Source organism: Trichechus manatus, unplaced genomic scaffold (assembly GCF_000243295.1).
Source record: "Trichechus manatus latirostris isolate Lorelei unplaced genomic scaffold, TriManLat1.0 scaffold00088, whole genome shotgun sequence".
NCBI classification, from domain to species: Eukaryota; Metazoa; Chordata; class Mammalia; order Sirenia; family Trichechidae; genus Trichechus; species Trichechus manatus.
In genome coordinates, this window is record NW_004444024.1 from 4,524,006 (window position 1) to 4,535,620 (window position 11,615).

At 43.1% G+C, this 11,615-nt stretch overlaps 1 protein-coding gene across 3 annotated transcripts in view; it reads right to left on the minus strand.

The window, feature by feature from the left end:
• Window positions 1-11,615, minus strand: part of XRRA1 (X-ray radiation resistance associated 1) — a 49,778-nt gene that overhangs the window by 19,380 nt on the left and 18,783 nt on the right. For 2 of the 3 annotated variants that reach the window (XM_004381969.1, XM_023736565.1), the window contains exons 6-8: window positions 11,442-11,575; window positions 1,672-1,800; window positions 749-966 (exon numbers count right to left, since the gene is read on the minus strand). In XM_004381969.1, coding sequence (XP_004382026.1) covers window positions 749-966; window positions 1,672-1,800; window positions 11,442-11,575 — 481 coding nt within the window. Of the gene's footprint in view, window positions 1-748; window positions 967-1,671; window positions 1,801-11,441; window positions 11,576-11,615 lie in introns of those variants that run through there. The other variant, XM_004381970.1, reaches the window with a different exon arrangement.

Sequence of the window (11,615 nt, forward strand, 5' to 3'; positions counted from 1 at the left end):
TGAATTTCAAATCAGACAAAACTAATCTATGGTGGTAGAGGTCAGAATAGTGGTTATTCTTGGAGGAGGTACTCATTGGGAGGGTACCATATGGGATGCTACCATTGTTCTATAGTGTAATATGGATAGTGGTAAAAATTCAAACTCTAGACAAGATTTCTGTGCTTTATTCTATGTAAGTTATTCCTCAATTTAAAGTAAATGTAAAAAACAAAACAGTGTGGTGGTGGCACTAGATCAATGGAACAGAATATATAATCCAGAAATATATTCATATATTAAAGGGATTTAGGTTTATAATAAAGGTGGCATTTCTTTCTTTTTCTATTTCTGAATGTTGCCATCTGGATGTGATTCTTGGAACTGTGTTAGCCATCCTGAAACCCCAATGGGATCTAGGCTAAAAGGTCAAGCAAGCAGGAAGGCAGAGAAGAGGATGGGAGGAAACTGAGTCCCCTGATGGCATTTATGCACCATCCCTGGAAAGTTTCTGAGTTTTTCGTCATTTCAGATTTAAAAAAAAAAAAAAAAATGTTTTTAAACCACTTTTAGTTGGATTTCAAAAGCATCTTAACTGACAGAACCAGTTAGGAAATCACTGAAATAGTTCATGTGAGACCTCCAACTCCCCAGGCCCAGCGGCTTAAATGCAGCAGCTCCCCAGGGAGCCACAGATTTTCAGAATGAACTCTCGGAAGTTTGTTCCCACTCTGGGTCTAGAGTCTCTGGAACAAGGGGCATCACGCACCTGTCCGGTCCACATCCTTTTTCATGGGCAGTACAGTATAGTCCGGTTGCTCGTCTGAGGCCTCATAAACCCACGACTTGGGCTGCAGAGTGGACTGGTGCTCTTTCCGAGGACTCCCCCTGCCTCCAGCCCAGTCCCCTGACCCGCCACGGAGATGAACCTGCTGTAGGTACGGGATCCGGAAAATCCTGTTTTGATCCAGGCTTAACTTCTTCAGTCTTCAATTAAGGAAAGTGAATACAGAATCACAGCAATAATGATATCTCAGGGACATATACCCAGCAACTTCGGGGAAAGAACATGGAATTAGGCTTGGACACTTACTCCTCTTGTGTGACCTTGAGCCAGTGACTTATCCTCTCTGGGCCTCAAATCCCTATCTCTAAAACAAGGATGATAATATCAACCTCTCAAGGTTCTTGTGAAGATTAAATGAGGTAATATGTACAGCACCTGGCACAAAGTAGTGTCCAGTACATGGTAGCTGAATCCAAAGTAAAATTTCCAGGGATCTAAAGTTAACTATTTAAACGCCTTCATTTTCTTTACTCCAACTAAACAGAGCTCTTTTTAAAAGGTTTTAAATGCTTCCTCATGTGGACAGCAATTAAATTTCTCTTTCAGATTCTTTTTTTTTTTTTTTTCCCCCGTCTCCTCCCTCGGGGTCAGGATCCTGTCTCCAGGTGTACCTGCTCCTACCCTCCTTTCTCTTTGTTGCTTCTAATCCAGTCACATGATCAGACATGTCCTTTTATGAATGAGCTAAAGCTCAGAGAGGAGAAGTGACTTGCCCACAGCCACAAAGCAGGGATAAGTGGTGGAGCTGGGATTTGAACCCAGGCTTTTTGGCTTCCAGAGCAGCACTCAGGGTGTGAGCAAGGCTGGGGGTTAAACAGGACCTGCAGAAAGGCTTGTGGCTTTACCTCCTGAGCCCGGCCAGGCTGGCAAAGCAATTGGGGTTGGAGAGCTTGTTGTCATCCAGCATCAGTGTCTCCAGCGCTGGAAACCTCAGGATATATCTCTTGCTTGTCAGTGTTGTTACAGATGCCTCCCTGTGAGTGCAAAGATCTTGGGTAATGAGCAAGGGCAGGCGACAAGCTCCACTCTCCCCAGGAAGAAATGGAGGATAGGGAATCAATCAGGAAGCCTAATCAACTTGGGAACTTCTCTAGTCCTCAAGAGGGGCCTTTAGAAAAGAGAACAGAAGGTGTAATTCCCTCCCTGACTGGCTCTTTCCTCAAACTCCACTCACAACACAGTCTCCTATACCTGTGTCCTTTCTCGTCTGTGTAATGTGTAGGTGGGGGGAATGTCTCTCAGATTGAGCCCTAACAGTGCCTGCTGTTAGAATTTAGATGGAGCTGGGCCACAGGGATCTATTTGCATGGATAGGTCTGCAGGGGGGAGGGGAGGCAAAGAATAGGTTTTATGGATGTATTTGGGAGAGAAATAGATGAAGAGAATAGAGATGTATGTTTTGGGTAGTGGCTCCAGCTGCAGTCCCAGGTACGTAAGTCTGAACCCTCACGTGGAGAAAGACTGAGCACATAAGCTGATGGGACGGGGTCAGGAGGGGGAAGCACTGGTAGTGCTCATAGCAAATACCAGGTTGAGCAAGGCATGGCCGAGTTGAGAGGGAGCGTTCTGCAGGTAGAACACTGCACAATTTTGGCTCAGGGCAGACTCCTGGGTATGCCATGTCATCCCTAGGAATGGCAACCAGGGGAGCAGCAAGAGATAGAGCCCTTGACGTGGACCACCGCTTTGCCATCATGTGGAGTGGCGGAGGGTGGATTAAGGACCATCCCTGGGCAGCAAAGAAGCTCTCCTCTAAGATGACTCCATAAAATGCACACATCAGTGGGAGGCTGAGGAGCCTCTTCTTAGGCTCAAACTCTGAGGATTCCCAGGACACCTGAGAGTGAGATTTGAGGAGTTGGGGTCATGAATCACACAGGTGGGGCAGGAGGTGGTGGCATGTTAGTTATTACCGTTCACGCAACCTCATTTGTGTCCCCAGGTGGATGAGACCTAGGTAAGTGTATTGAACTACATGGTGGCAGACGACTCAAATCACATTTTCATTCCTCCTTCAACATTTCACATTTCATCTCCTCCACACACCAAAATGAACACACACACACATATAAACCAAACACATAAACAACAAGAGGAAGGGAAACATGTCTTCAGCACCGATGGCATTCCTGGCATTGTTAGGTGTTTTACGTGTGTCACCTCTCAGGTCGGTACTGAGGAGGAGAGGTATTATTTATCTCCATTTTTGCAGATGGGAAGTTCAAGCTCAGAGTGACTTGCCTAAGGCCTCATACCTAAAAAAGTGGTAGAACTCAAATCAGAACCCAGGTCTGCCTAACTCCAGGCCCTTTCTGCTGGCCCACACTACCTCCCGCTCACATTCACATCTTCAAGAGCCAAGCGGATTAAAGGGTGAGGAAATGATGGGGGCAGTTGCTGCCTGGGCCAGAGAGAGCCTGATGAAGGTAGGCAGTGAATTCACAAGCTAGGAGAGGGAGCCCTAACAGTCCGAGCAGGAAGGGTGATATAACCCTAGGGCTGGGGACCTTCAGAAGCAGGAGCCAGAAAGGGAAAGGGGATCAAAGACGCAGGCTTGGCTGAAGTAGCAAAAGGAGCTCAGAGAGCATGACTGGGAGTGGGGCTGCGGTCTGCTCCTGCTTGCTTCTATTATTTTTTGGCTTGTTTTGTTTTTTCACTTCATAATTGTAGATTCCCATGCAGTTGTAAGAAATAACACAGAGAGTACATTTTTTCCCAGCTTTCCCCAATGGTAACATTTTACAAAACTATACTATAATATCACAACCAAGGTACTGACATTGATGCAACCCACCTATCTTACTCAGATTTCCCTAGTTTTACTTGTGCCTGTGTCTGTGTATTAAGTTCTATATAATTTATGACCCACGTAGGTTCATGTATCCACCACCACAGTCAAGATACTGAACAGTCCCTACACCACAAAAATCCTTCATGTTGCCCTTTTATAACCACAACAACCTCCCTTCTGACCCTCCCAATCCCTGGCAATTACTCATTTACCCTCCATTTCTAAAATTTTGATATTTCAAAATTGTTATACAAATGGAATCATATAGTATGTAACCTTTTGGGATTGGCTTTTTTTTTTCCTCTCAGCATAATTTCCTGGAGATTCACCCAAGTTGTTGTGTGTATTGTATTTCCTTCCTTTTTATTACTCTGTAGTATTCCATGGTATGGATCTACCACAGTGTAACTACTCCCTGTTGAAGAGCATGTGGGCTGATTCCAATTTTTAGCTATTACAGATAAGCTGCTGTGAACATTCATGTACAGGTTTCTGCATGAACATCAGTTTTTCTTTGGGCTAAATGCCCAGGAGGGCAATTGCTAGTTGTATGGTCCTTGCATGTTTAGTTTTTGGCTCCCCCCTCAAAAATAAACCCAGCGCCATTGAATCGATTCCACCTCATAGCGACCCTCTAAGGACAAAGTAGAACTGCTCCATACGGTTTCCAAGGAGCTGCTGGTGGATTCAAACCGCGGACCTTTTGGTTAGCAGCTGAGCTCTTAACCACTGCACCACCAGGGCTCCGGTTTTGTCTCCCAAGGTTACTGTTATTTCTGCATCCCTCAAGTGCCTGAAAGGTGCTCGGACTGGTTTCTGACAAACACAGTCAACCTTCAACCCACGGCACTTTGGCTTCTGCTCCCACTGCTCTTCAGAAACTGCTCTTACCCAGGTGACCTGTCTTCACATAGTGGACTACTCCCTCCTCTTTAAAGCATCCTCTTTCCTAGACTTCACTCTCCCTCAGTCTATTTCCAGTCCCTTTTCCTTGGCCTGTGCCTTAAAACGTTAATGTTCCCAGATTTCTGACCTAGACCTCATTTCTTCTTATTCTAGCTACTCTCTCTAAGCAATATCATCACCCTCTTCTATGGATTTTCTGCTGATATCCCTCGTTTTAATCTCCAGCTGTCTTAGCTATCTAGTGCTGCTATAACAGAAATACTACAAGCCAATGGCTTTGACAAATAGAAGTTTATTCTCTTACAGTTTTGGAGGCTAGAAGTCCGAATTTAGGGTGCTAGCTCCAGGGGGAGGCTTTCTCTCTCTGTCGGTTCTGGGAGAATGTCCTTGTCATCAATCGTCCCCTGGTCTAGGAGCTTCTCAGTGCAAGGACCCCAGATCCAAAGGACATTCTCCACTCCTGGCCCTTCTTTCTTGGTGGTATGAGGTCCCTCTCCTCTCTGCTCGATTCTCTCTTTTATAGCTCAAAAGAGATTGACTCAAGATACAACCTAATCATTAGATTGAGTCCTGCCTCATTAACATAATTACCTATAATCCTGCGTCATTAATAGCATACAGGTTAGGATTTACAACACATGGAATAATCACATCACATCACAAAATTGTGGACAACCACATAATACCGGGAATCAGGGCCTAGCCAAGTTGACACGTATTTTTGGGGAACAAAACTCAATCCATGAGACCAGCCCTCTCATCTGAGCTTCACACCTCTAGATCCAGCTGCCTCCTAGACAGCCTCACTTGGATGCTCCATGGATATCTCAAATGCATGTGTTCAAAATTGAATTCATCATCTTTTCCCCAAATCTGCTTCTCTTCCTCAGTTCCCTACCATCCATGTCCTGTCGATTCTCTCTTAGAAATATCTCTTGAATCCCCATGGTCAATTTTTCCATTCAAGTCTCATGACTGCCTATTTGAACTGTTGTCACAACCTCTTATTTGGTCTTTTTTCTCTTCCTTTCCACCAATTTGTTGAATAAATAAATGGAGTGTTATCAAAACAAGCCTTAAGAGTAGAATCAACAACTTCCCTTGCCAAGCATTGCAGTCAACATTCCATCAAGGTACACAAAGATCATCACTGTATGTAATCGAAATCTGTTACAGTACCCCTGAAGTCAGGAATATTTCAAAGTTGAATTTAGAGAGGGTAGTCATTCACTCAGTGATTCATTCACATACTCATAAATTTCTTTAACTTACATTTACGGAGCCAGGTACTGGGAATACAAGAACATATCCTTACCCTCAAGGTGCTTACAGTCTTGTGGAGGAGGTGTACACATGGCATGCAGAGGAACAAATACTATAACAGAGACAGGTGCAAAGCTTGATGGGAGTCACCCACTCTGGGGTGGAGGTGGGGCAGATTTAGGAAAGACAATGTTTCAGCTAAACCATCAAGAATGGAGAGGGAATTTGCCTTGTTCTTAACCACTGTGAGGGAGAGAAAGTAACAGGAAGAAAAATCATCTCTTTCTGGCTGGATCTGTAATATATTTAGAAATCTTGAGCAGCCATGTTTCCCATCAAGTTGCTCAGAGAGCCGCCCAGGCAGCTCACCTGTAAAGAAAAATGTGGCGAGTCACACAGAGGAGCAGATCTGGAAGCTGAGAAACAGAGCATTCAGGCTGCCCCACAGTATGTCTCTAAGGCATGGCTGTGAGACTCCCCAATACCCTTATAAAAAATTCCCCTTTTGTGCATATTCTAACACTGGTGAACTTCTGTAGGTTGTAACCATGACAGTTCTGACTAAAAAAGAGACAGCTTAGAAATGGTGTCAGAAAGAGCCCTGGCAGCAGTGTAGGGGGATAGGGTTGAAGACCAAAGATGAGAGACAGTCAACAGAGAAGGAAGGAAGCCTTTAGGTCACAGTATTTCAAGGTTACAGATGACTCTTCTCCTTTTCCTGGAAAGACCAACTTTCATACACTGAAATTTTAATCTCTATCTGAGATCAATTACAGGAGGGTGCACAGCAGCTCTGATGATTTATAATTAATTGGCCAATCTTTTTTTTTTTTTAAACTCCAGTGAAATATGAAACAGCTAAGAAATAAGCCTTCAGAAAATTCCTCTTGAGCCCCATAATGGAGAAGCTGGCTCTGTTTCTGTCTCTTGTGACAAGTTACACTGCTTGTCTTTTTAAAGTTCCATCCTAATTATAACATGTAAAAGTTTCCTTTTGTCTCTAAAATAGATGTCTTAAAATAGGGGGGCAGTTAATAGGTAGGTGAGGAGGACAAGATGTAAGGCTTCATAGCAGAGCATCAGGCTCTCCCACTGAGCTCTTTCCACGGGCGGTTTTAGGGGAAGAGCTCTTTGAAGTGGCAGGAGTCTGTCAGCAGTGGAGGAGCCCAGGTTTCCACCTGTTCAGAGAGGTGCTATTTTTATGATACCTTCTCTTGGCAAAAGGAATTTACACTTTATAAAACGTGACAGGTTTTACTTAATTTCTTTAGAAGTCGAGAGCATGCCCCAGTAGTTGGATTCAGGAATGGGAATTCATGTGTCATATTAGAAAAAGCATGGGAATAGGGATCAGGCCTGGGCTCTGGTCCCAGGGCTGCTGCTACTTTGCTTGCTGTGTAATTTCTGGCTGGTGTTGAGCATCTCTGATAGTTTCTCTATCTGAATGGCAGAGGGGGTCTCTTTTAGCTTTACATTGTAAGACTTTGGATTAGGCTAAAAACAATGCTCAACAGACTAAACCAAGGGCTGCAGCAAATTTAACAAACTCTAAATGTCAGTTCAAATGTTTGATCAGCTTCCATGCTAAGATACAGAAAACCCACTGTGCAAACACAGGATGAGGGAGACATGGCTTAACAGCTTGCTTGCATAAAAAGAGGACTTATGATTTGGCTGATAAAAAGCTAGTGCTCTTTCAGATGGCATTATTAGGAGTACAGTGATCAGAAAAAAGGAGGTAACAATCCCTCTCCACTGTATACTGGTCAAGCCTGAGAGAGCCGACTCGTGTGGTCCAAGAGGGAGAGGGAATAGGCCTAATGGGAAAGTCAAAGTATCAAATTTAAGCTTAAAATAAGTAACAGAGCAATCTAAAAATGCAGTGAATCAAATATGATTCCTCTCGCTCACCCAGAGAGAGATAATACTGTGATCCAAGGCCTACAAATGAGAGATGCAAATAGTTCAGAATAGATAAAAGTATATCATGCAAGAGAAAAAACTGAAGAGAAAGGAGGATAATAAAGCAGTAGACAGACTCAGGTCATGAAAAGCTTTGTGAGCAATGTTAACAGATTTTATCTTTAGGACACTGAAAAGTTGCAGGACAGTGATTTAATCAGAATATCTGTTCATCAAAAGCCACTATGAAGAAAGTACAAGGGCAAACCACAGTCTGGATGAAGGTCTATTTGCAACATATGTAACCAATGAAAGGCCGAATCCAGCATATATAAAGGACTCCTACCAATAAAAACAAACAAAAACCAGGCAAGTCAATTAAAAATTGGGGAAAAGACTTGAACAGGCACTTTACCAAAGAGGATAGCCAAATGACCTATAAACACATAAAAAATTGTACTCAATTGTATTAGTAATCAGGTAAATGCAAATTAAAACCACAGTGATACACAAATACACACCCACCAGAGTAGCTGAGTAGCTAATATTTACAGAGACTGATAATATCAAGTGCTGGTGAAAATGTGGAGTAACAAGAGCTTTCATCCACTGCTGGCAGGAATGCAAATTGGTACAAGCATTTTGGAAAACTATTTAGCATTATCTACTAAAGATGAACATACCATATGACCAAGAAATTCCACTCCTAGGTATATACCAAACAGAAATACTTCTAATGTGTACCAAGAAACATGTGAAAGAATGTTACAACAGCATTTTTCATACAGACAGAAACGAAATGACTCCAATGTCATAAATAGAATAGATAAATAATGGTAGTATATTCATACAACACGATATTATTCAGGAATGAAAATGAACTTCTGCCATATGTAACAACATGGATAAATATCACATACAATGTTGAATAAAAAAGTCAGACAAAATAATACATACTATATGATTTTATTTATAAAAAGTTCAAAAGGAGAAAAATGTAAAATAGTGTTAAAAGTCAAGTTACTTGTGTTAGTTTATTAAGGCTGCCATAACAATGTATCACAAATTGGGTGGCTTATAATAAAAGAAATTCAGGATCTCACAGTTTTGTAGGCTAGGAGTCCAAAATCAGGGTGTCAGCCATGTTGATTCTTTCTGGGGCTCTGAAGGAAAATCTGTTCCATGCCTCTCTCCTAGCTTCTGGTAGCCTCAGGTGTTCCTTGGCTTGCAGCTACAGCATAACTCCCCCATCACATGATATTCTTCCCTCTGTTTGTATCTCTGTGTCCCTTCTCCTCTTTTATAAGGACATCACTCAGACTGGATTAGAATGCACCCTACTCCAGTATGCCCTCTTAACTGATAACGTCTTCAAAGACCCTATTTCCAAACAAGATCATGTTCACAGGTACTAGGAGTTAGGACTTCACCATAACTTTTTGAGCGACACAATTCAATCCCTAACATTATTCTTTAGGAACAGGTTTAGCACACCAAGGTTTAGCACACCAAGCCAGTTAAAGAACCTTGACCACCCAAGGTACTGGGTGAGGGCAAAGGCAACATTAAACGGGAAATGGAAGAAGGATTTATAAATATTCACTATGACCTCTTGACCAGTTAAGAAAAGATGATTGTAGCAACTATGTATATTTTCATGTACAATTTCATCCTTGCTTGTTTTATGTGTGTGTGTGTGTCTGTATGTATAAATTGTGTGTGGAGATTGACTTCACAGCTTTTGAGGTTATAAAATGTCCAGGTGGGATTGTAACTGCTTTAGAAGAGAAAATATCATCTAGAGATGTATACAGTGACTAATGGAATTATGTCTCATCCCTTTATGGAAGAGGATGGAAGTGCCATCGTCATAGGTGGAGAAGTTCTTTCACGTTAGACAAAACCATGTTGTAGTTGCTATTGTTGTACAGAAATCAAATATGGAGAGAAGGAAGAGCAGATGTTGAGTTTCCAGGGGTTAGATGGTGCCAGTCATTTGCCTATTTGCTCTTAGCGTTCACTCCTTCCCTTTGTGCTCTACTATATACTGCGGGGGACTGAAGTCATGCCTCCAAACTACACTTCCCAGACTGCCTTTCCAGCTGGCTTATAGCTAGGGACTGTAACTGGAAGGGATTGGTAAGAGACTGGAAAGCCAGAGGAGGGAAAGAAGCAACTCTCTTGCAGCTTTTGGTTTCTGATAGCATTTCTGGCAGCAACAGCAACAGTGATAGAGCAGCAGCAAGAGCTATGCAGCAAAGGCAGTACTGACAGCGGCAACGGCAGCTATGCTGGCTGAGGTTCCAGCCCTGGTGGAGGCAGCACATCTTTAGCAGGTCTAGAATTACAGCAACGACCTCTCTAAAAGCTCAGCAGCAGGTGCAGGCTTGTGAGCTCCAGTTAACAGCTTCTGATCGTTGAGTGTCAACCCTCCTTTTTTGCTCTTCCCATACCTTTCTTCTCCCTTTTGCCCTTCTGGCCCTTTCAACATCCATGTAACCAATTCCCTCTATTTATTATAGGTAATATTTTAGATAAAAGAAAGGTACTCCAGTTATGATTTTTAAAACAATCCTTATATTTTAGAGGTACCTACTGGAATATTTAAAGAAGAAATTATATCATGAGATTCTTAAAAATAATCTGGAGTGGGGCTGGGAGGGGATAAAACTCCCATCTATTTGCACTACATATTGAGTAGTTTCTGCATTCCTGACTAGACCTGATACATTTGTCTGTCATGGAGAAAGAAAGCCTGCCTAAGAATAAAGTTAGCACTGAGGTGTGTGCATGTGTGTGAGAGAGCAAGCGACACAGAGGTTGTACACATGGCTAAGAAATAGACAGAGGTGCCACAGAGCCCTGACAACACCCTCTGCACCTCTATCCAGCCATAAGTGAATCCTGCAGATCCACCTCAGGACTTGTCAGATACCTGAGCCAGTAACTTCCTTTTTTGTATAAGCTAGTTTGAACTGGATTTCAATCAGAAGAGTCCTGACTAATGAAATCCCTCACATGATGATCACTGTTACCCCAGTTCCCTTGAACAACTAAGCAACCACCAACTACCATCATCACTATCACCTCCATCACACCTGCCATCACTGCAATAAACCTCATCACCACGACTTTTACCATCATCATCCCTAAGTTGGTTAACATTCATTAGTACCTCCTGAGTGCAAAGCACTGGATCCTAATCTAGGTGCTGCAGATCAAAGATGAGTAAGACAGAGCCCCTGCCTTCAAGGAGCTCACAGTCTACTTAGGGGGATATTTTAAAAACACACACAGACACACACACACATGAAATAAGTCACAGTCAATACACTAAGTACCTAAACTAACTGGGGAAACATTAAATTAAACAGATGCTTACAGAAGGGAGGAACAGACACAGACTAAAGCAGTCATGAGGTTTTGTGAAGGCGGAATAGTCGCGCAAGAGCAATATCCACAATTTACAAATGACCAATCAGAGGCAGGGTTATGATTGGCCAGGTACCTGGGTGTCTCCTAATAACACAGAGGAAAGTAGGATGCTCACTTGAGGGCTCCCCATCCTTTGTGGCCCTGCTCCCATGGCTGCCCTTCCTGGGCCCTTCAGGAGGTGGTCTTCTCCCTGCTCTGAGCACACACAGCCTGTCTTTGCAGCACGTCCAAGCTGCTTTAGGCTATTTCCTTAGGTACTTGCATACCCAAAGGCTCACGCGAAAACACATGGGATGGACTCAGGGATGTAGAACTTACTGCTCAGTGACAGCCAAATTGGGAGGAAGGGAGGTGAGCCCATTTCCTGTGAGGAGCAGGACACGGAGATGTGGCAGAATCCCCAGATCACAGATGGCCTCCGCAGTCAGGCTGTTGAAGGAAAGGTCCAGGAACTACCATGCAAAAAGAAAAGAAAGAAAAAAAAAAAAAAAA